A 25,414-nucleotide genomic window follows, 5' to 3' on the forward strand; every position below is an offset into this window, starting at 1 on the left:
TGGATTGAAGACATAAACACGCTCTGACCCCTGAACTGTGACCTGTGACACTGGAAATCACATCTGTAGAAAATTTTAGAAAATTAAACATTTATCCCTTTTCAAGGTTTAGACAAACACGGCTGCAATCTAACAAAAAAACACCAACAGATGGCAACTGTAAAACCTCTAATCATTGACATTGAAATCACTGACTGCAGAGTAAGAACCACAAACGACAACAAAACTGCCCTAATACATTTAAAAAGGTCACATATTTAGATTCAGACTGGAATTAAGACTAAATGCTTTAATAATTACAAGTCTTTGGTGTCTGAAGACCTGAGTGTTTGAAGGTGTCAGTGTGCTTCCAGTCATGGACAAAGTCTCATATGAACCGCTCTGTGGAGCATCTGGGTTTTATTTAGTAGTGTCAGATAAAAGGGAGGCTACATTAAAATACATCCAGAACTTTATTTTATGTTTGTGTATCAAATAAAATCCTGTTGAAATGAAAGAACTTTGTGGCTGTAATGACAGAATGTTAAATATCTGTAAAAGTCCTGTTCTTCTACAACTCCAGAGTCCTTCACACACTGATGGTGGGGAGCTAGCTTGTAGCCACATCTGCCCCGGGGCAGTTTGACAGGAGGGATTTTCAGGGGCACGAATACTTCTGCAATGTAGACAAAACCAGTTAGTGGGTCTGATCAGTGTGTAAATGTGACGGTTAGAGGTGGCGGCTGAGAGGATTTGAACTAATGTACGTTTCTACATCATCATCTGCTGGATATTTCGACGATATGGCTGAAAAACATAAGTGTTTCATATCAGTCTATTGATAATTACTGATTAGTTTTTTGTTTTAGATATTTAAAATCCTGCCAAACGTCTGGTGTGACTGTTCCTGTTTTATCCACAGTTTTTTCTCCATGCTGATTTTTATTTTTTAAGAAGTTATGAGACACTGTGGCAAAACCTGACACTCCTGCTGCGCAAGTTACTGAACAGGTTGTTGCTAGGTAACCAATGAGTGAGTGAGTCAGTTGACGCCACTAGCCTTCAGTATGGGTTTTCTCCCAGCACTGATTTTCCTCCAGTAGATTTTCTACCAGGCCAATCAGAAACAGCAGGAGGAGTCGACAACGATGACGTTGATTTTCTGCACTGTTTTAGATTTGCCTGTTGTTTTAGCAATGGCAGTGTGGGAAGTGAACGAAGTCGATCAGAGTGTGCTTTGGTCTCGCTTCCAAATATCGAATTATCAAATGACAGCCATCTTGTTTAGCTCTGCCCTTCTCTCTTTGCAGCGGAGGACGATTGTTTACAGTGCAGCCAATTTTCAGGAAGCTTCATAGCTTCCCAGCTAGGAAGCCAGCGCATTACATATGTCACGGAGAAATGTTGGCATTTGGGTAAAGTTTAAAACTTCACCTGATTCCATGCCTCCAGGAAGCAATCGTTTCTCAACAGCTGAGAATCTGGACTGTACGAAGCAAACAGCGTAGAATGAGGGGCTGGTTGTTACCTGGCCACCTGATGCCAGCAACTTTGCTTTGCTAGCCTTGAGCAGCTAAACCTTTGCCTACATCTTCCAGAATGCTGTGGAGTTCAGTGAATATTCTCAATATTTAATTTTCTATCAGTTGCATTATCCATTGACATTGATCATGTGTCTATCGTATTATATATTGTCTGGTATATGTGGGATGTGTGAAGCTTTATATGTGAACTCGGTCTTCAGTTTGCTAGGCGTATTTGAAGCACACTGACCTCTGGTTGAACCCATCCTCAGGAGTTTCAACTACATCATTTCTATCAGTGCAGGTTTAGAAAGTGCATACTTATAACATGGCATCAACCAGGCCATTAAACCACGTCTTTTCTCTTCAGTCCCCCTCTTATTGTCTCCCTTTTCTTACTGGTCTCTTGCGTTTTGTCCCTCCACATCATGCCAGCTGTCCTGGACGGGATCAGTACTTGGACTCATCTGCTGCATCTCAAAGACCAGTTATCGCTGCGGCTGAGTAGAAAGTACCACCTGAGTCTTGAATCACGCCTTGCTCTCTCGCCTGCCTCTCTGAACAGAGCAGAGCGTGGTCCGGCATGCAGGAGCATCGGTCAGACGGGGTTTGGGTCCGGAGCCACCGCAGCCTCCACGGACAAGTCCGAGTCCATGTCCTGAGCAGGAGCAGGAGCCTGAGCCGGAGCGACGGGAACCTCCACAGCTCCGTGCTTCCCGTTGGACATGGCGCCGGGCCGGGCCTGAGGTGGGTGGTGCAGGTTCTTCTCCGGGCAGTTCTGCACCGTGATGATGCGGTTGAAGGCCTTGAGGCGGCGCCACAGCTGCAGGTAAACTTTGCACTGGATGTACATGAAGATGAGGCCGCCCGTGAAGCCGATGGCCACCACGATCAGCTTGGTCCAGAAGGGCCACTCCAGCACACCTGTGGAGGCAGAGAACCCCCCAACCCGCAGTCAGCCGGGCTCCAAGGGGAGCGCTGGAGGACGGGGGGAGAGTGTGTGCGCAGAGCTGCTTACCCTGAGCTGAATAGTACTTTAGAAGAGAAACTCTCCGTAACTCATCTGCAATCAAGAGCGGGAGTAATTTCTCTGCTGGTCTGAAGCTATGATTGAAAGCTGCAGTATGTAACTTTCATAAAAAATATATATATTTATTTTTATATATTTGTTGAAACTGTCAATATGTTGTGACAGTATGGTGTGAGACATACATAAAATCAAGTTCCTCAGCTTTCTCCCAGTGCCAACAAGAAACAACTAATCAGTGCCCAGAGGTGAGTCTTAGCGCTGCCAATCAAGCCTACGTGCTTGCTGCTCAACCTCCATCTCTTTCCAATTTTGCTGTCTGCTGCCATACAGCTTCCCCTCTTCAGCAGAGCCCATAGGGAATGCTAAGGTTAGTTAGCATGGCCACCGATTTAGCAGCACCTTCATGAGGATGACTGATAGCAATAAGACCCTCCCCTTGGCTCTGATTGGTTGTTTTTGGTTGGAAATGCTGCATTCTTTTGGTTAACAATAACAGCTCAGGGAGAAGGAGGAGGAGCTCAATTCTTTCACAGATTATATCTTGTCTCATATTATACTCTGACATAGTGATAGTTTTACCATTTGTTTCTTTATAAAAGTTAAGTACTGCAGCTTTAAAGTCATTTCTAAACATATAAGCCGTGTTTAATATCTATGTTTTAGTCATCTAAAATATGACGACAGCACACAACACAACAAAGCACTGAGAGTCTTGTTTTTGTTTTCAACGTGAAAAAACAAGACGGAGTCAAACAGACTGAACTTCTGTGGTGTTACTTTCATCAACCTGCTAAAGGATAGATAAATTCAGAAAATGCTCAGATAGAGAGGATCTAGAACTTCACCTTTTTGTTAAGGTTTCCACAAACTGTTCTTCTTTTCTTAAAATCAAACTAAACGACACTTCCTGCCTACTTCTTTACAGCATTTCATTTCAGCTGAAGTCAGGGGGACTTCATCTGCTCCAATCCGGTGAAACAGTTGCAGTTCCTTTTAACAAACACCAGATGGTGCTGCACAATATTTCTAGAAAGGCTGTCATTTGTGTGTTCACAGTTCCTAATTGGTCGAAAGATCTTAGACCGACATCAGGCCTCATCATATTTGCGCAGGTGTGACTTTATCACGTTTTCTCTAATCTACAAATGATCAAAAAATCTCCAAATCTTTTAAAAGATGTTGCTAAAAGTTCTCTAGGAACGCCTGACGAGGCCGTGGCGCAATAATATCTGGCTGATAATCATGATTGAGTGCAGCCAGCATTTTGCTCATAAAATGATGAATTTGACAGCACTCAATAGATTGACCAATACTCTGAAGAATGAGAACATCAAAGGAACTCAGGGAAGACATAAAAAATATAATTTTCCTCAGATTCTTCCAAAATAATCAGTTCAAAGAGCTGTGCTTAATAAAACTAATCAGTCTACCCCGGCCCGGAAGAATATGTGAAATGCCATTAAATAGAAATGGCTGGAACAACCGTGTCCCTGGTAACAGTAGCTGCTTTTTCATTGACCATCTAATAGCACAAGTTGAGATTTTGAAAATACATTTGCTCAATGGAAACGCGCCAATTTAAAAAAAATTCTCGTTTTTCAATCAAATGTTTTCACGCAGTGGTTTTTCAGCTAGATTGAAATCGGTTGTCCCGCAAATCCGCAATAGAGACATTTTATTTGTAGCAGAAGAGTCACATGATCAACAACCGGATGTTGCCACTGGCGAAAACCACGAAGAAGACGACAACAGGAAGTATGAGGACGATGACACAGCGTGTTTTTAAATGACTTATCACGTGAGCAAACCTATTCACGTGTGATTTTAATTGTGTTTCCTATTTAATAGAAACACCGCAATTACGAAATTGTTTTGTTTTTGTTTTTTTTTTACATCAGGGGAAGATGGACAAAGTTTTGTGCACATTTCTTTGTAATGAGAACGCAGCTAGTGAAGCCAGCGAGCTGGTTTGAGCTGCTCTTTTTCCAGGAATGATTAAACAACAAAGTACAAAACCACTAGAGGCGCACGGAAACACCCAGAAGCCCAATGAGCGCCGACATGTTTGTGCTTTAACCCTCAGACGTCCTGAACGTCCTCAGTGACAGACTCAAGCAGCACGCTGCGATGACTTGCAGCTGTTATTGACTTTTTAAAAACTGGTTACAGGTTTTACCACATTAGTGGAAAACTCATATAATGTTGACACAAGTGAAACCATCCTCCCATCCTCAACTTCTCCTTCCACAGTCAGGAGGAGAAATTTAACACCCAAACCAGTTTGCAAGCGTTTGAAAGCTGCTACATGCTCGCAGTCAGGTGGTTGGGAGTGTTTGTGATTATTTTTAGTCAGCGAGGAAGTGGGAAGCTTTCTGTTGCCTTCTGATTATCATGAAAGTCTGAATCTTGACTTTTGAGTTTTTTTGGGGGGGGGGGGTTGACAACAGAACAGCAATTCTCCATGTCTTGCAGTTTTCCTTCATTTGAATTTTCAAATAATATATTTTTCCAAAATTATTACTGAATTTTATCTTTCTCAAAAACTTTGAAGTAAATCAACAGGATTGAAATGAGCTGAGTCAATGCAATTTAATTTTCAAAATGTAACTTTTATGCTAACAGGTAAATATTCTATACATCTCCTTTCTGTGTTTGGCTGTAAAAAGGTCTGATGGGTCTGATTTTGATTAAACAACAAAACGTCAGCTCATTTTCAGGGTTGGGCACGCTTAAAAAGTTATTTTTATACAATTTCCAGGCTTGAAAAAAAAAATTTAATTGAGTTTGAAACACACAGGAGGTTTCTTCTTTAACTATTCAGAAAATAGACAAAATTGACACCTGACCTTGTGAGAGGGAGACAAACCGCCTTCAGGAAATCTCTTCTAAACTCTTGATGCATTCTAGAAAACTCTCTTATCTTTTACACTTTTGTCCAGATTGATGTTTCAAAGGAACACCACCACAGTAGTTTCTCAGTGCCAGTAAAAAGCTGGTTTTATATAGTTAAAGAATGGATAAATGTGTCCAAACCTTTTACTGGCTCTACAAACTAAACACCACAATCACAATTTTTACTAAATTAGAAAAAAAATGAGCAATGATTCATAGACAACATTTTTAAAGTCATGCAGTCAGAGTCAGACAGGTGAAGAGTTTAAAGGTACCCTGTGATGTTTCCTCATGACGACACTAAATTATCCAAAACTTCCTCCAAACTAAACTGACTTTAAACTCTATGTGCAGTAAATATGATGAAAACTAAAAGTAAATACTAAGAAGGATATTAATCCACACACAGCTGCGAAAACAACGGCGCTCTTTCGTCAGCATTTAAATAAATCGACCCAAAAGGATGATTGGCATAAATGAAGGTAAAAGGTCATAAAGTCAATATACTTTATTTGTATAGCGCTTTTCTAGACACTTAGTCATATTTTTACCTAATTTTAATCTAGAATTTTAAGATAAATAATTGCACTTCCATGTTAAAATGCATATAAACATGTTTGGAGTATATTAATATATGCATTCTTTAGGTTAGCTACATCAGCCAATATCTAGATGTAAGACTGAGACTTTTTATGGGCGGCTAGTCAGTGGACAGCTTGACCTTCTTTAGATATTTTAGAGCTGGGAGGGAAAACATACAGGACTAGATTATGATGCATCATATTATCCTTCATTTGATCTGTACGACACATTTCATGAGCTAAATAAAGCTTTGCCTGGTTGATGCTTAAGGATGACCTTCAGAATGTCAAGCTGTGCAATCTTTGCTATTTCTCAAAAATTAAACTCCAGAAATGGAAACAAATTTCTTTGCTTTTAGGCTGTGATGACAAAGTTTTTAATGATCTAGACTAAACTATTGCTTTGCCAAGAACGCCGACCGTTCAAGAGTTCATCCCTTGAATCTCAAGAGTCGTTTGATATCTGGGTGGTTCCAAGAAAACTATAAAGAAATGACTCCAAACATTTGTAGTGTTCACCTATTATTTTTGTATTTCTTTTAAACGAGGAACGTGGGGAAACAGCACAGGGTCCTGCTGAGGGTTTGTGTTTCAGCCTGAGGGCAGACGGGAGCGTACTGACCGTTCTTCCCCAGTCGGATCTCGTCCGTGGTTCTCTTGACCAGAATGTAGACAGACCACAACATACACACTATAGCTATGAGGTGAAACAAAACCGAACAGAAGATCTTCCTCCTCTCGCTCTTCGTCATGTGCAGCTTCTCCCACTGGAACACAGACAGAGACGCAGACAGAGACGCAGACAGAGACACAGACAGAGACGCAGACAGAGACGCAGACAGAGACACAGACAGAGACGCAGACAGAGACAGAGACGCAGACAGAGACGCAGACACAGACAGAGACGCAGACAGAGACAGAGACACAGACAGAGACGCAGACAGAGACAGAGACGCAGACAGAGACGCAGACAGAGACACAGACAGAGACACAGACAGAGACGCAGACAGAGACGCAGACAGAGACACAGACAGAGACACAGACAGAGACGTGGTGAGAGAGCTGCCACTTAGAACTAAAGTGTTAGAGTCAGTGATGTGATGGAGTGAAGTACAAATACTTAGTTACTTACTGTACTTATGTACATTGTTCGTGTATCTGTACTTTTCTTAAGTAGGTTTCATCGTGACTTGTCCTCCATTACATTTTACATTAAATATCTGTACTTTCTATTCCACTATAACGTGCTGCGTTACATTCATATCATATTGTGTGTTTTTTAATTGTTTATTTATTTGAAAGTATAAAATTAATTATTCGAGTTAGCCAGTTAAAAACAAACAAACAAAAAAAACAAAACAAGTTTTGAAACTGAAACTGGTATGAGGAAATTAAAATATTGTTTGTATTTCTGTAGCTGTGGAGTTGATGACAAGCTGGAGGTCAAATGTCAGTAGAAATGATTAAAGCAAGTTTTACTTGAACCACATCGGTTTTCTTTGTTTTAAATAAAAACATTGAAAGATATAATCGTTCCTCTTTCTTAGTTAGCTTAATGGCGTTTAACGCTGCAGGTTGTCCCTGAAATTATGGTGCACAGAATCACAAATCCAAGTGTGAATTATGTAACAAAGAGTAAACACAATGAAAATATTAATTGTTCGTTAAAATGCAACAACACTCTTAATGTAGTAAAGGAAAAATACATACAGCAGACACACTTAATGATACAAGACCGTTACATTTCACTGCAAAAGCAAAATCTTACGAAGTATTTTTGGTTCAGTTTCTAGAGTAAATATCTCAATACACTTGAAATAAGACAAAACTAAAATACAAGTTACTATTCAGAAAGACATAGGAGTCAATAATTCCTTAACATTGATGAGAAATGATCTGTTCCATTAGCAGATTATTTCACTTACAGCACAAGATTTTTCTCATGTTATAAGTGAAATAATCTGCCAGTGGAACCAGAACCTTTTCATTGATATTAAGGAATTATTGACTTAAAAAAGCTCCTGTATCTTGCTGAAAAGTTACTTAGAAGTTAGTTTAATCTCCTTGCAAGTAGATGAGGTATTTGCACTGGAAACTAGAATTATACCAAAAATACATGGTAGGATTTTTGTGTTTTTGCAGTGTAGGGGATACATGTAACAAGTAGCTACCACTACTTTTAATACTTCACTATTTTTAACAGCATCTACTTACTTACTTTTACTCAAGTAAAAAAAATGAGTCTAGTAGTTTTACTTTCACTGAAGAACATTTTTGTCCATTTATTTGTACTTTTACTGAAGCTCAGTGTTTGGGTATTCACTGGTCAGAGCTGAGTTCTCAGGAGGCTCGATGAGTGGGTGTGTGTGTGTGTGCGTGCGTGCGTGCGTGCGTGCGTGCGTGTGTCTGCGTGTGCGTGTGTGTTTGTGAGCTCACCTTGCTCAGAGGTTTGAGCTTGGTTTCCATGATGAAGTCGAACTTGCAGAGCTCACAGCAGCGCGTGTCGGACGACTTGATCCACTGGTTGAGGCAGCCCTGGTGAACGAAGCTCAGGCTGCCGGTGCAGCGGCAGGGCGTGATCAGTGGACAGTCCTCGTCCCCCTCACAGTGGCAGATCCTATGCAGAAACACACATGACACACACACACACATCATGAGAGGGAAACACAAGGCCCCTCAAAAGTGTTCATGTCCCTGAAACCGCTTCACATTTTGTCAACTTATAACAGACTGATGAAGTGTTTGATGAAGAATGCATTTCATTGGTCTTCTTTTTTTTTTTTTGACAAACCAACAAAAAATAAGAAATAAAAGGTAAATGAAGCATGCTTAAACATTTTTAAACAATAAAAAGAAAAGTGTCCGCCAGGAGGTTGTTCTTCTCGGAGGGTAACTTTTCAAAGGCAGCTTTCGCAGCTCTGAACTTTGACTAGGACATTCTAGCGTATCAAAGCGTCATCTGAATCCACGCTGCTCTAGCTCTCCCTGACTGTCCAGCCTGAGGTTGAACATCTGACCCGGCCTCAAGTCTTTTGTGGATTTTTTTGTCCATCCCTGCCCTATATTCAGCTCCTTCCTTCCATCCATCATCAGCAGCAGCAGCATGATGCTGCCACCAGCTTGTTTCACTGGAGCTAGGGAATGTTCAGGGAGATGTGCAGCCTCTCTCTGAACAGGGGAGCCATTTTGGGTTTTTTTCAATAAATCAGATGTGTAGGTGAATAAGAGCACAATTTGAATAAATGTCTGTAGGTTTTGAGCTGTGGAGTTCTGCAGAGTCACTGTTACTTTGTTACATAAAATAAAACAGTTCTATGAGAACATCAGGAATGGAGGTGAATGATGTTGGGGGGTGTGAATACTTTTAACAAGCAGCTGTTTAGTGTTTTTGTACAGTCGTCAGTCGTCTTCCTGTTCACACACTAACCTGCAGACCTCCAGCTCAGAGTCGTCTGAACCGGGTCCGGCTGTGCCCCCGTGACCCTCCCCGGCCCCGCAGTGGTTCTGGGGGATGGGCACCGACATGTTCCCGTCTCCAGACCCCCTCTCCTGGTATCTCTTGGTGATCAGTTGCTCGCCGTCCTCCGCCAGCGAGGAGCTGTCTCTGGAACTCCGGGACCGGCAGCTCTTCTTCTCCCCCTCTCTGCTTCGGGACCTTTGGTTCCGGGAGACGGGGCTCTTCGCTGAGCCCCTGGTGCTGTGTCTCTTCTTGAGGCCGCCGCTGTCCTCCACCCGGGGCTGGTTCTCCTTCTCCTCGTCCGAGTCCACCGACTGCAGCTCCATGGCCTCGCCCTTGTCCTGCTGCGCTCCGCGGCCGCCTGCGGCGTCCCTCTCTCGGCTGCTGACGCTGCGGCGCCGCGCTCGTCGGGCTTTCTCTTTGCTCCAGCTGCGGGCTTCCCGCCCAGCCTCGTCCTCGGTGGAGGAGTCGGACTGCGCCGCGCCGGAGCGCCTGAGGCGGGGAGGAAGCTCCTTGCGGTTCCTGAAGGAGCGCTCCCGCTTCTCGCCCAGCTCGCTGCGGTCGGAGCTGAGGCTGCGGTCGCTCTGCTCCTGTTTGCCGCTCGGGTCCACGCAGTCGAAGGTGGAGCAGCTGCTCCTCTTGCGGCGGTGCCGTCTCTTCTTCTTCTGGGCCTGGGCCGACGCGCTCAGGGCCGTGCCGGTGACTGTCATGGCAGAGGGATTGGGTTTGTGCTTGCTGGGCTTGCGGGACTCAGAAATATCATCTAAGCGGGTCGGCTGGCCAGAGCTAAGCACACAAACACACAGATGAAGATGGACATGAACAAACACGAAAACAGCAGATGGAACAGAATGGGGGGGGGGGGGGGGGGGCAACGTTATGAATTGAATGTGCAAAACATAAAAAATAAATGCACAGCGAACATCACTGCAGGAAACAAGAAATAAAATATTCAGCAGATTTTTGAGAAATTGATTACTTTGATGCTGGCACTTGATAAAATGTAATGTTTTTTTTTTATTTTACATTTATTAAGAGGTTACTGTATGAGGTTTATATTATGAAAGGCACTTTGAACTACCTTGATGCTGAAATGTGCTACATAAATACACTTGGATTTATTGATTGATATGCATCTGTAGAATTTCTCCCTTAAATCAAAACAGAGGAGAAAATGTAAGAGGAGACGCTACTGAAGCCAAGCAGCAACGTTGCTGCCCTGCAGAGCTTCAGAAACTTGTTGCATCTTTTATTTTCTCTCATTTATCTAATTACAGCCACAAACCTCAATGCATTTTACTGGGATTTTATGCGACCGACAAACACAAAGCATTACTTCATTAAAAAGAGGAAGGAAAATAGAGGGTTATTACAAATAACTACCTGATAATAAAATAACGCAATAAAGACAAAACTAACTTACAAGTAACCTTTCAGCAAAATGTGAGTTTAAGTCAATAATTTCTTAATGTCGATTAAAAACACTAGTTCCACAGGCAGAATATTTAAATTATAATATGGGAAAATTGTCTTGTTATTAGTTAAACAAACCTGCCAGAGGAACTAATTCTGCTTCACCAATATTAAGGAATTACTGACTTAAAACAAGCTCCCATTTCTTGCTGAAAATTTACTTGTAAGTTAGTTTTGTCTTAATTCAAGTGTATTAAGACAAAACTATGATCTTTGCACCAGAAACCAGACCAAAATACTTGGCAAGATCTTATGTTCTTGGAGTGGACTGAACAGTTTCTATTTACATCTTGAAGAAAAGCATCCCCACAGCATGATGCCGCCACCACCGTGGATTACTTTGATGATGTTGTGTTCAGCCACATGCTCTGTTTGCCCAGCCTGCAGGTTTCGTTGGAGCCTTGAATTCTCAATTTGAGGCTGGTTGTCCAACTAATGTTCAGATTTATACTGAGGTTAAATTAAACACACACGGATGTCATATGTGATTGTTAAATTTCATGCAACTGAGTGCAAGTCACATTTTTCAGCTTTCATTGTTCTTTTGTGAAACCTATTTTTCCTCCCGTTTCACATCCATCGACCACTTTGTGTTGGTCAGTCACATAAAGTCAAGCAACAATACATCGAATGGAAAGGAAATGCTAAAAGAAGTTAATAGCGTTGCAAAAAAAACCTGTAGATATAACAAGTGCAAGTCAGACAAAAAGAAAAGGTTGTACTATTCACTTATAACATCAAAAGAATAACTAATTCATTTATTATTTCTGGTTTCAAGCAGAAAAAATTTGCGTCGTGCATAAATTAGCATCTGAAAATCTTGATTTGGGGAGAAAACTTAATGCAACAAAACTTTATTTGAGGTACGACGATACACACCAAACCACTGAACCAGGAAAATCCAGTTTTATGTAAAAAAAAAGGAAAAAAAAAGACATTTTTAGTCCATTCTTTGAAAAAGATGTACAAACAAATTACAATAATTTTAATTGGTGCAAATAAAACCTGATGTTCCTGCAGAAACGTTTGTCTTCTGTTCTGATAGCTGATGACACGTTGTCACAGTCTTTCCATATTCACTTTTTGAAAACAAATGCTAAAATCCTGAGCTGTTCCTGGGCGGGATGCATGTTGTTCCTCCGCTCCAAGCAGTAGAACTTACTGTACGTGCTCAAAACCAGAAGGAGAATCTCTGATATGGATAATGAATAATTATGAAGTGAGAAGAGGGCGGGACATAAAGGTTCAAACACGCATTTCCTGTTTTCCCCAAAGGGACCACAAACTATCACCACCACAAGCTCTCATTTTCCCTTTCCTCATTCCATACCGATCCCGACTCCATATCATATAATGACTCCATTTATTTTTGCATTTTCAGATGCAGAGCCCTTCCTTCCTCTGCAGTAGCAGACAGCCGTCCGTCTTACCTGCAGATGTCCTGAGCAGACGGGGTTGTTGATGCTCTTGAAGCTGTGTTGCTGACCTGAAAGGGATAAGAATAAAAATAAAGCTTTTATTTTATGCTTATTTTCTTCTCCAACAGTCTGTTCTAAATTCATATTATCAATGCACCAAAAATATTATTTTTATTATTTTATTAATTTACTACTAATCTTCTCATCTGAAATCAGAGCACTAATCCAACTGGTTGGACCCAGCTTTAAGCATGCTCAACGTTGTCACTTGTTAAGCATGGTGGTGGTAGCATCATGCTGAGGGTCTGGTTCTTTGACATGTAGGTGTTTCAAAGAAAGGGAATGAAGTCATAAAAAGACGTTTAGACTGCCTTCAAATGAAATGAAAACACAGATAAAAGCTGACAAACAGTGAACTTCTGAAATGACTCTAATCTTAACGTATCATAATTTTGTGAGCTGTGCTTAAAATCCAGGTCCAGTCCAGGAATCCAGTCAGTTTAAAGGGCCGGTACCAATTCTAATAGGAAGAGTGGCAACATGTATAGCCAGGGTGTTGCTGTTGGCAACAAAAAAGCCTGAGGTCGAGGTACATCGACCCCTAATGCGTACGGGATCGTTTACGTATGTGGGCCTGTATGCATACTTCTGAGCCTGTAACTTAAGACTGGCTCAGGCTGTGCTTGTATTTAACATGTGGCTGCTTTTTCACTCATGTACCACGTCATGACACGCTGCTCCTTTTTGTCTTAGGCAGCAGTAAAGGTTGCAACCTGAAACCTCTCTTCCCAGCAGACAAAAATGTCTCTACACAACAGGAAAAACTAGATCTATACCTGAAAGTTTCACTGCTGCCATTTTAAAAGATTAGCAGAGTCTGACTCACTGTTAGAAAATATAAAAGGATGGAGGGGGGGGGGGGGGGGGGGGGTGACTCAGTGTTCTTCAGCTGTATTATGTGATTTTATGCAACACCTTTGGATTTGTGACAGTGTGTCACAGAGATGTTAGTAGCTTCTTTCAAATTTGATACAAAAATAATTTATTAAAGAACAACAAAGTGTCTCCTCAGAGCCATTCAGCAAAGTCTGCTAGATTATTAGCCGACATCAGATGGGGCCTTGACACAGGCAGGTAGACATTATGACGTCTTTAACCGATAAGGCTTTATTATTTGCACATTTATTACCTTGGAAATGCTGCTGGACCGACTGCCAGAGCGCCCAGGAGCTTTCCTTCCCTGCAAAGAAGGCAAACGTAACTCTGAGTAATAAACATAAAACAATATTGTTCCTCATAATGTTGCTGGCCCAGACGGAGCTCGACTCACACGGTTCCAGAACGGAAACAATCACCATCAGTTCTAAACTACCCAGGCAATCAGTGATGTTTTCTACGGAAGCCGGGAAAGTCATTTTTTCCGTGGCTTATGTTAATTACCCATTTTCTCGAGATAGCGAGTTGATTTCCCAAATGTTTTTTTCCAGATAAGTTAATTTCCAGATGTTTTTTTCTCCATACAACGAGCTAACTTCCCATTGTCTCAAGATAAGTTCATTTTCCTACGGTTTTCTAGATATAGCGAGTTATTTTCCGGTTTTCTGTATGTATCATTTCCTGATAGTTTTCTTGAGATACCGGGTTAACCAGGTCTAAGTTCCAAATATTCACCTGGATATTTTTTTTTGTTGTTGCTTATTTTAAATTGTACGAAGTTCTTTTAATGTCCTGTGAGTAAATATATTTGCCCATTTCTCCACAACAACAGGAACTTTTCAATTTACCGTCTACAGTCTAAAACAATCTATTAAAAATTAGGATCAAACTGAAGAAAACGTGCTACTTACAACGGCGGGAGTCAAATTACCGTAATAACCCAATATTGGCTGGAAAGCGCAACGTGTCCCCTTTCAGAAACCGTTGGAGTTTTTCAGATTACGTTGGCTTGGAAAAGCAAACACACACACACACACACCAATCAGCAATGGATGAATGGTGTGTGTGTGTGTGTGTGTGTATCTATTCTTGCAAGGACTGCTCTAAGTTGCTTTTTATATTGACAGCATGTTATATTTTATTTTTATTTTGTCTACAATTGCTACTCAGTGGTGGATGTTGTGTGTCTTGTCTCTATGTTGCTGTAACTGCGAAATAATTTCCCTGCTGGGATGAATAAAGTAATTCTATTCTATTCTATTCTATTCTATTCTATTCTATTCTATGTGTGTGTTAAATGTGATTTCATCCCTCTGACGTTGTCTCGTGCATTTGAAGGATAACTCGTCATCAGAAAAAAAAAGCGGAGTCGTCTGCTCTCGGCTTCATGCCTGTAAAAATATTAATTTCAAACCAGATGACGTAACTCCACCTGATTTTACAACCAAAACAAAGTTTAACCTTTAAAACTAGTTTGATCAGAAAAAATGAAATCAAAATGTGTGACGCATTAACACCAGCTTGCAAACAAGATAATCTTATAGTAATTGCTCCCAAAAATGAAAAAGTGGATAAAAAAAACAAACTAATGTTCAACCTGACCGCCTTTTCGCACCTCCTGTTTCTGCGGCGTTGCCTGATCCTGCTGTAGTTACAGTTTTAAAATCCAACATCAGAGGTCACAGGTCACATGTCCTCACAATTTCACCGTGATCCGCGCTAAAGCCACGAATCCTATTAGCCGTTTTTGTCCAGCTCCAGGGGCACCACGCTGTTCATCAGGGGGTTGCTATTTAAAGGCAACTTAAGGACGTTTACCCCGAACAGCGATCGCTCAGGCCTTGAACTACACCATCGCCTGATCAGCCGTGGCCTCGGCTCCTCACTGCAGGAGTTAACGGTTCAGGATTTAGGCGATTACTTTCACAGACTGGGTCTGCTCCGTGCTGGATCAGTAGAAAAATATTTATAGCACTCAGCCACGGAGAAAAGTCAGGACACCCTCTGCTAGTTGTTTGGTTTTCTTAAACATATCCATTTTCTGGTTTTTAAACGGGTTCAAAAACATATTCCACCCTACTATCATTTATTAAACTCACCTGAAGCCAAAGAAGACAGGTTTGAGTTTTGATTCAAAATCATTTTTCAGCTCCACTAACAGCAAAAATACATTTATATAAAACATGAATGTAAAGAAACGTTTTCTACAGTTATGTTGTCATTTTTAACTCCCAGAGCAGATTAGCTGAACAGAAATCGCAGAGTTTGTGTCCAGAATTTGGAGCGTTGTTTAGAACAGCCAATCAGAGGGCATAATGAAGTGAGGTGGAAATCATTGAAAAATGCTGTCTGGATTTGTTCAGGTCATTTTTGAGTGAAATAAAATTTGAGTTAATGATGTGAAACATTTAAATCTGCAGTAGACAACTTTATATGAAACATATGTGTTTACATATTAATCACCATGCCACAGATAATCTGGAAAAAAAGGGGAAAGAAAGAGGACCTCTACCTTTTCCCAGACTCCCACTGGGCCTCTGGGCTCTGATTGGAAGCAACCAATCAGAGCTCAGAGGCGGGTCTTAGTGCTGCCAATCATGCCTCCCATCTCCTTGTTCTCTGCTACGATACAACTTCTTCCTCTCAGCAGTCTGCCATGAATGCTCAAGCTAGTTAGAGTAGCTTGAGCTATGAGTAACAATTTTGTTACAACTCCTGTGAAGTTGTTTCTCTGCCATTAACACATTTAGCAGCGTACACAAGTTGATTGACAGCGCCAAGTCCCTCCTCCTGTCTTTGGTGGTTTCATGGCTATTTCATCAGACCAATCTTTTCCTGGATAATCTGTCTCATACTGTCCTGACATAGTGATTGTTATTTATGTAAAAAAGAAATAAATAATAAAAGTTAAGTACTGCAGTAAATCTAAACAAAAGCCCAGAAGAATTGAGTGACCTGGATTCATGGGTGATGTAGTGATTCTAAAACCACTGTGGGCTTCTGAGAACTTAGAACACAGATCAATGAGTCACATCTGCTCAGAAACAAACCACAGTAAACAGGTTACTGCCCCACATATCACCATGTTACACCCACACAGGGCAGTCATGTTGGCTTTGGAAAAATTCTTGAGGTTTTCTACAGAATGAAAACCAACAAGATCCTGAGGATATGACTAAAAACATTATTGTTGTTTTGCCTTTTGTGGCAGAAAGAAATATATATTTAGTGGGAAAAAAACTAACGTTAAAAACCCAGACTGCTTTATAAACGACAGGATAAAAGTTGCAGTTTTTTTATGCAAGTGCTTTTCTAGAACACAAATGCATCTACAATTTACAATAACTTTTCAGAACTTTGATCCAATAAATCAGAGAGAAAAAACTAATAGCAAACTGGTGTTTTGAAAGTTTCCTATGGTGACGTATATCAATCAGGGAAAATCACTGAAACAAACAGGACACACTCCCTCGCCATGCTCTAAGCTGATCAAAGGATTTTCTGATAGCCAGCCGCCTTTAAACCATTCGTCCCGTTAGGAGTGAGAGCGAGCGTTGCTGTCAACAGACACCTCCATGTGTCAGAGGTTTGCACTTCTATTGGTTCATCAGTCAGAGATCAGTTTCCCCTGATGAGTCAGAAGAAAAGTTCACCTGTTTCTCCACTCAACCGCGACTCTAATTTCCAGTTCGGTTCCACGTTGGTGGAAATGTTCAACGCTTTCATTCACGAAGGTATGAATTGTTGCTGTGGTTTACTGACAGAAGACTGGCAGCCGCTTTCTTCTGCACAACCAACCCACTGATATAGTAATGCATATCACAAGATTTACCATATATACACCAATGATACATCATTTGTATTTAATCAGTTACAAATTGGATCAAAACTGAACTTTCCTTCCGGAAGAAAAGCCGTGATCAAATACTGAGAAGAACTTTGACAAAGTAAAAAGAAGAAAAACTCACTCACTGTAACAGAGAAGTGTTGCAATGTGTTACAAGTTTCCTTTTTAAAATGTAATATGTTTTTTTGTTTTTTTGCAGCTCTGCTGTTTTTTTGGACACAAAAGTATTAAGATGTTTGCTCATTAGTCAGAATTATCATCCGCAAGAAAACTGTAGAAAGTTTTGTAACAGCCTGAGACCAGAGCGGCCTCTGAGTGCTAAGATAAAGATCTGCTTCTTGGGGTTTTGTTTCATGATCTGCACCTTATAGGACAATTATTCTGCCCTTCGAGTTTCAGATCATACTTGTTTGTAAAAAAAAATAACAGAAAATAACTGAGGGGTCTCACACATTTTTTAGCTCATACCTGATGGGTGTGATATCAACATTTTAAAGTTATAGAAGCACCGCAGAGACTGGAGGTTCTCCAGATGCAAAGACTCATCATGTGACCATTGCCCCTCCCCATCTGTTGCTGGGACTGTCTATTAGCTGGCTCAGAGGAGGAAAATGCACTTTTTTGCTCATCAGAAATCCAACTTCAGCTGTTTGGAAAACATTTGCGTCTGCCGCAGCCGCCTCGTAAAGCAGACTGTATATCAGAGTGGGATTCTCTGCATAAAAGGAAAAGCGATGTATTCTAATATATGAGCTGCAGTTGCTGGCTGCCTGAGTGGAGGAGCACAAATGAATAACTGGTTAACATCTTGGTAAACTTTTATTACTCCATCAAAATGTTAGAATATTGTGATATATTCACTTAAAAGTTACCAAATTTAGTGAGTAATATTTTTTCCCCTTTTGTGTTTAAGATAAAGAAAACAATTCAGAAGATATTAGAATTATTCTAACCGTGGAGGGAAGAACTTATTTTTAAATAAAAAGCAGTTAAGTTGTAACTCCTGCAGATCAGAAACATCAAGCTGAATTATTTTCACCAGCACAGGCCTGTCATTGTTTTCTCCTACTCTGCTGTAATGTCATGTTTTTCTGCTGGTTTACCGTTTTAATGTCCTTCCCATCATGTAAAGCACTTTGAACTGCCTTGCTGCTGAAAATGTGCAATACAAATAAAACCGTCTTGCCTTGAAAACTTGGGGGAGGGAGGAAATGCTTTTTTACCCCCAATTTCTCTAAGTGCCCAAAGTTTCTTGGTAATAACAAACTTCCTTCAAAATAAAAGTTAATCCAAGAAGTAGCATGAAGATAAATATCCACATTTCTACATAAAAGCTCTAAAAACCCCTTCTGCTCGCTTACTCTTAGCCTGTCACCAGAAGTTATTGTGAAAAAAATAATATTGTTGTTTTGAGACCATTTTCAAGTAATATAATGGTAATGGGGATAATAATGCAAGAACACACTCTCAAAGATCAATAAACTTTAAATTCTAATGAACATTTATCACTGGAACTGGCATTTTAAATATCCAAAATAAACAAAACAACAGAAACAACAAATGAAATGAATTATATAAACAAAACTGTCCTTCCAAAAAAAAAAAAAAAATAAGTGCTTGTTAAAACCAAAACCCCAGACTGAAAACTTTTGTCATCTACTTTTTAGTAGAAAAAGAAAAAACCAACAGATCATGTAAATAGAAATAAATTTCTAATGCAATTGATTGATTTATTGAATATTGCAACAGGCCCAGCTTACTCTACACATTTCTGCAGTCAATAGATACGTACAGTACTCAAAGCTTCCAGCACTATAGATGCACAATGGAAGTAAACACCAGCAGGCGACCATTACAGAACAATTCAAGAAAAAAAAAAATCATGTTAAAAAAACTAAACTAAAAACCTCACCACCTCATCTTGTTTGAAAAACCCATTGAAAAACAGAACTGCAGAAGAATAATCATTTCAGAGTAGACGTGTTCCTCTTACCCGAGTCTCTGCTCCTCTGAACACTTGAGTGTGAGGCACAGAGAGGAATTTACAGTCTGTGTGTGGACATGTGCTGGTTAGCGCTGAGGGGGATTAGGTGCTGTGGCGTGGACCGACGGATAAATTCTGGTTCCACCTCCAGCCGCATTTAGATGGGCACCCGGGAAGCCCCGTTTGTATTTGTGCAGCATGTTTGAATGAGCTTTAGCTTTAAGGAATTATGAATGTTTGGAAAAAGAAGAATCCTTAGCAGTGGAGCTACAATCTGCTGCCTTTTTAACAGGTGCAGATCTTCATAGTTTAAAGTTGCAGTTTGGGGCGTGCCGTGGTGACGGGGACAGCGTGACCCATGTTTGGAGGCCTTAAGTCCTCGACGCGACCGTCGCGGGTTCGACTCCCGGACCCGGCGACATTTGCCGCATGTCTTCCCCTCCTTTCCTGTCAGCCTACTTTTAAAAAATAAGGAACACTAGAGCCCACAAACTTGCCACTGTTAATCCGCTGTCATCGGTGGTCATGCTAACTAGCCTTAACATTGATGGCAGGCTATGTTGTGGTGAACCAGCTGTAGCTTAGCACAAAGCTAGTGGGAGGGGGTGAGCACAAGGGTGATTGACAGCGCTAAGACTCTCCTTCTGGCTCTGATTGGTTGTTTCTGACTGAGTGGCGTACTTCTCCAGTTAGTACTGGGAGCACTGGGAGAAAGCAGAGGAGCTGGATCTTTTCACAAATGCCATGAAATAATAATAATTTTAACAAATATGTTTCAAAAAACCTATTTTTAAAATAAAAGTTACATATTGCAGGTTTTAGTAGAAAGAACCATAAGTCCTAAAAAGTAATATGTAATGTAATAGATATAAATAAAATATAAATAACACAGTGGCTTCAAGGCTTTTACCATGGCAACTGGAGATACTCTTTGCACAAATAATAGCGCGTAAGCTGATAAAATGAAAACACTCCCAACATTAAAATCAGGACATGCAAGGGTGAGACCTTTAACATTTCTGAAGTACATGGAAACTTTATAGATTCTGACAAGGCAATCAGAATATGTAATTAACCAAAATATGCACAAGGCTTGATGTACAATATAAATAAACATCATTTAACACAAAGCAATTGAAAAAAAACAAAAGACAGTTTCCATACTGTCCAAACTTTCAATATTAGCTGGGCTTTTAATGTTTCACAGATTTAAGTTAGAAGCAGAAAGCCTGTGACTGTTTCAGAATGGCCTGTAGAGAATGATGAAATTATTTTTATATTTGTAAAACCGAAGTCTATGTATGTGACACATCTAGGCTGGCTGACTGTAATTATTTACAACCAAGATTCACTAAAATATCAACATTTCATAAATGGAGAATGAGATTTATACCGACGGGCAACAGATCGGATTGTTCCAGTGTATTGTATTTTCCACCCACATGGCACCTTTTCATAGCAGAGTAACTTTGTTACCTTTATTTGTTATAAAAATGATCTATACATCAAATATGGTTTAATAGACATTTTACGTTGTAATTTAGTGCCTTGAAATTTGGCCTCTGTCTCTTTAAAAGCTTCTGCTCCTCCTGAAACTCCCCCTTTAGGAAGACATCGCAACATGGCTGCTCTATTAGCACTGGTAAAAACGTTGTTTTTACCAGTGTTGCTCTGAGAAGTAGCTCTTAAAAAGAGCTCAGTTCCACCAAATGCTGCTATTTGCTGCTGGCTAGTCTGAAGGAGCTGAGTAGCGGCTCTGAGAGGCAGAAGCTTGGAAAGCGCAGCTCAGAGGAGAAATTTCATCTCCAAGGCAGCATCAGGTTCCTCCAAGTGTTTTGCACACCTGAATGGTTGCCATAGAGATTAAAAGATTTCTCAAACATGCATGAAAGAATCAAGGCAAAACTCCAGGTATGTGTTTGATGAAGGAATAACTTTATAACATGGTGTAAAGCTCAAAATAGTACATTTTAGATAACGCTGTCCCTTTAAATGATGCAGCATAAATGAGATAAAAATGGATAAGAATAATAAGCTAAATATTTTGTCTCAGATGAAATAGAGTAAAAGGTGACTGTGGCCATGGGGAGTTAATATTTTTACTAGTTTCTATTATCTTCAGTTTCTTCTTCTAAAAATCATAAATCACCAAAATATTATTCAGTGATCCAATAATCATATGACTTTAGCTCATGCTAAGCTATGCCAACTCTCTGTCTGCTCTCATTCATTTGCCTCAGTGTGCTCAGTGCTTGAAGTTGCCGTCATTGGAGGGAGTTTCAGTTTACTGTGTGATTCAGGTCATAACTGATTGCAGATGTAACAGGATTTCATGTTTTCGTAGAATATGTTTCATTTTTTATTTTCTTGCAAAATATATTTTCGCTAAAACACAAGAAACAATACAGCAGCAGCTTAAGCAAACCGGACAAACCTAAGCAAGAACTCAGCTGGTGATGTCATTGGTCCACTTTTTCTAACTCTAAATTGGCAACCAATAGGATCAGCCGCCTGCTGTTGGAGGGAAAGCGAGAGCTAAAACCTGGGAACCAGGACTGGAAGTTATTTTTGGTCTATTGTTGTCTGCGAATTGTCTTAGCCAGTTTAAAAATACATTTTAATCTTTGACTATTTGACCTGCTTGAACACAAAAGTACACAGAAGTAGGTTGGGATTTGCATCAGCAGTTATGAAAGCCCTAAATAATTTTTAGCAGTTTTGCTATCCAACAGTCAGACGTACCTTACTTCTGCGCTGTGACATGTGACAAATCATGTTTGTGACATGTCAAAGCTGCAGAACGAAAACACATCAAGCCACCCTGCACTCTGATCTTGACACTAATTAACCACATCACCGTGTGTATCAGGAGTGCCATCAGCAGAGCGTTAAAAACACAAACATTCCAGGAACTCTGTGACCTCAGGTTTCCGCTGTGCTGCCACACAAAATCACTTTGTAGCTTCATGCATTTTTAATGACACGAGGTTTCTTCAAGCAGAGTACTGTGACACTCTGGGACTACTTTGCTTCGAGTTGTGATGGGGCCGCTGCCGTCTTAAGACTGCGAAGGTTTCCATGCATCTCCATCACACAAGAGAGTAAAAAGTAGTCAGAAGGAAAAAAAATAAATAAATCAAACATGCTGAACATGTTTTAGATTCCTGCCACCAGGAAGTCCAGATGACTGAAATGTGAGTGGACCTCAACTGTTTCTGTGAGTTCTGCTGGTGTTGGGGCGGGTCAGGATCTCACCTCGTTCTTTTCTTTGGAGCGAGAGGCACTCTTTCCGTTGCCAGCCGTCTCTCTCGCCGGGACCACAGTTATCTGCTGTACCGGCATGCTGCTGTTTCCAGGCAACGCTCCGGTGCTACTCCCGCAGCGTTCCCAGCATTCCCATCACGGATCGCCTCCCCGCTCCTGGACCAGAGGCTGCTGTTTGGAGAAAACCAGACGCCGGCAGCCGGATTGCGCTCCCTTATCAGCCCAATCCGGATCATCGGAGGGATGGAGACAAAACGGGATCAGGTCACCGAGGCAACACGGAGACAGTTCTGAGGATGGTGGGGTGTGAGGTCGTCATGGCGACTGGGGAACTACTCAACAGTGTGCGCCGTTCGCTCCCCTTCCTCCACAACCCCGTCCACTTCCAGTAAAGTGGTAAACAAGACAGCAGGGATGGCGTGTGGTGTTGTGGCGCGCGCGTCTGTGAGCAGTCTGTGGCCGTGAGGAGGAGGAGGCGGGGCTAAGGACTCTGTCGTGCTTCCTGTATAACAGGCATAAGGTTCACAAGGATTAAGGCTTAGACTAACCCCAATCTGCTCCTCTGACCAGTGGTGGAGGTAATAAGCTTACACAACTTGTTCACATGGACAGCAGTCTCACACACACACCCTCCCCCCCACACACACAGACTGCTCAGACTCCCTGCGGTGCAGCAATATGCTGACAGACATTAAACACCTTCTCCCTCCTCCAGGTTAGAGAGAGGAATACAGGCACATCCAACTGGACACAAAGTGAAAAATTAACCCAATCAGAGAGTGCTGCTGAAGTGTGTGAGGATGATGAAGGATGATGAAGGGTGGATCCATCTTTGCGACTGCCTCAGGTCATGAGGATTGTGACTGACATAATAGGAATGTGGGAGAGTTAAAGGGATGGCTGACACAGCAGTGTCATGTGGTGCGGTGGTGAGGCAGAGGCAACAGACAACAGACCCAGGTCGAGATGAATAGATAGTTTTTAATGAAAATCAAAATCCAAAAGACCAGGCAGCGACAAAGAGTCTCTGGGGCCGCCCGGAGGCGGCGACAACTAGGAGCACTGAGAGGCGGGGGCTCGAGAGGAGCACTAAGAGTCTCGGGAGGAGCACTAAGGGGCGGAGACTCGGAACTGGCACTAGGGAAACACCCACTAACTGGGGCCGATAACCCACTAACTGGGGATGGGAGCGGAAGTGGTCCGGAGCGGACTGTTGGAGCCAGCAGCGGAGGAAGTCCAGAGAGGCGCCTGGGAGCCGGCAGCGGAGGAAGGGATAATAAACACACAGAAAAACACGGAACATGACAAGCAGTGGTCCCGGGGTTGGGAGGCTTTCACTGTCCCAAAAATAAACAGATGTAAACATTTTCACAGTTTGACTTTTACAAATATTACTAGTTCTGAGTAAACCCAGGGTTCTCAAACTTCATGTTCAAACATCCAAACTGGATATCGAGGAAAAGGTCCAGAACAACTGGTGATGAGCAAATTACTTCTATTATTTTCTTACGACCCGCTGATCAAATGTATGTTTTTTAATGGTGAGAACTGCTAAGTTTTTGACCTTAAGCTGCTCTAATGTCTGACAGTGAACTGAAATGTAATTGATTAAAAGGGGAAGTATCATGTAAAATTGACTGAGCTTTACATCATATTATAATGATCAAAACAAAAACATATCTGGAGTGTTGGTTTGATTCTTTGACGCATGCTTGAGAAATCCTTTAAACTCCATGGCAACCGGTCAGCTGTTCAACATGACTGGGTAGCTCCGCCTACGAGGACAAAGCTCCTCCTTAGAGCTGCAGCTTCCAAGCTTCCCGATCACAGAGCAGCCCCCCCACTCAGATCCTTCAGCCTAGCCAACAGCAATTAGCAAACACCTGCTGTAACTGTGCATACTGAGCTCGTTATAAGTGTTGCTTCTCAGTGCAAAGCTGGTAAAATGTTGTTATAGGGCTAACTGAGGGCGTTGTGATGACTTCCTGAAAGCGGAGTTTCAGAAAGACTTTAAAAAAACGGAGTACCAATTTCAAGGTTTTAAATTATGAAGTCAAATTTCTTATAAGTCATACTTCATATATGTAGCACTTTTATAACAACTGAAGTTAACAGTTATGTGATTGTGTTATAAATTGGCACTAGGTGTCTGTGAAACATTGTTCCTTTAAGACATTTCTGTTTCACCTTGATCAACTTAATCACTTTTTATTCGCTTACTGCAAATTCAGAGTAAAAACCACTTGGTGCTTCTGATTTCCTGAACTAAACCATTTCACCTCCATTGAGTCAGACTTTATTGTATCTTAAAGAGGTTTTAATTATGAGTACTCTGCGCCTAAAGCAAGTCTTGCGGAGTTTTTCTTTTTTTTTCAGTTTTATTTCTCAGTTTCTGTTCTTTTCTTGCAATTGTATTATGATGTGTTTCTAAAAATACAAGATAATAATAATAATAATAATCACATGGCGCAAAACAGCATCTGGAACTGATGACTTTAAGACATACGAAGTAAAGAAAGTTAAAGTTTTTCTGGAATCATCTCATTTGTGCTAAAACTTTACTTTCCCATCTTTTGGCTCTTTTTTTTTTTTTTACAGAAGAAATTGAAACAAATTGTCTTTGTGACAGGCTGCTGATAATAAAGTACTAAAGATCTTTTTTTTATTATTATTATTTTAACTGGTTTTCTGTGTGTGTGTGTGTATTCTCAACATTAGTGACTCTCTTCAGACTTGCAACCTTTTTTCTGTCAGTGATCTCCAGGTCAAAAGCCCTCAGACCCTGCAGCGCATGCATACAGACACACGTCGATGTGCAGAGAGACGCAAAATTACAAAACCCCAGGAAGAGAAAAAGAGAAGTCTGTGTCGACTCACTGTGGTTTAATGCTAAAAAAGCAAACCCGTCAAAACCTGTGGTCACTGATCGCACAAACGCGCTTTGGTGCAAATCCTCTCACCACATCAGCAGCAGCTTGCAGGGCGACTGGACCTTAAACTTTAAAAGAACAAAAAAAAACCCCAAACAAA

General features: G+C 41.1%; 1 protein-coding gene across 4 annotated transcripts; it reads right to left on the reverse strand.

Annotated features, from left to right (window-relative positions):
• Positions 1 to 105: 105 nt before the first annotated feature.
• Positions 106 to 24,071, reverse strand: march1 (membrane associated ring-CH-type finger 1). 4 transcript variants are annotated; one of them, XM_023333044.1, is made up of 8 exons: positions 22,376 to 24,069; positions 13,543 to 13,593; positions 12,366 to 12,421; positions 9,433 to 10,248; positions 8,442 to 8,622; positions 6,628 to 6,772; positions 2,521 to 2,565; positions 106 to 2,426 (listed from the first exon to the last, which is right to left on the reverse strand). In XM_023333044.1, exons 1-8 carry the CDS (start codon positions 22,460 to 22,462, stop codon positions 2,101 to 2,103), a joined length of 1,707 nt encoding a protein of 568 aa, XP_023188812.1. In that variant the 5' UTR covers positions 22,463 to 24,069; the 3' UTR covers positions 106 to 2,100. The 4 variants fall into 4 exon arrangements, with proteins under 4 accessions (XP_023188812.1, XP_023188810.1, XP_023188813.1 ...); XM_023333042.1 differs by having other exon boundaries at positions 106 to 2,565; positions 22,376 to 24,071; XM_023333045.1 differs by lacking the exon at positions 2,521 to 2,565 and having other exon boundaries at positions 22,376 to 24,067.
• Between the last annotated feature and the right edge of the window lie 1,343 nt (positions 24,072 to 25,414).

This window comes from Xiphophorus maculatus, chromosome 5, assembly GCF_002775205.1.
Source record: "Xiphophorus maculatus strain JP 163 A chromosome 5, X_maculatus-5.0-male, whole genome shotgun sequence".
Lineage (NCBI taxonomy): Eukaryota > Metazoa > Chordata > Actinopteri > Cyprinodontiformes > Poeciliidae > Xiphophorus > Xiphophorus maculatus.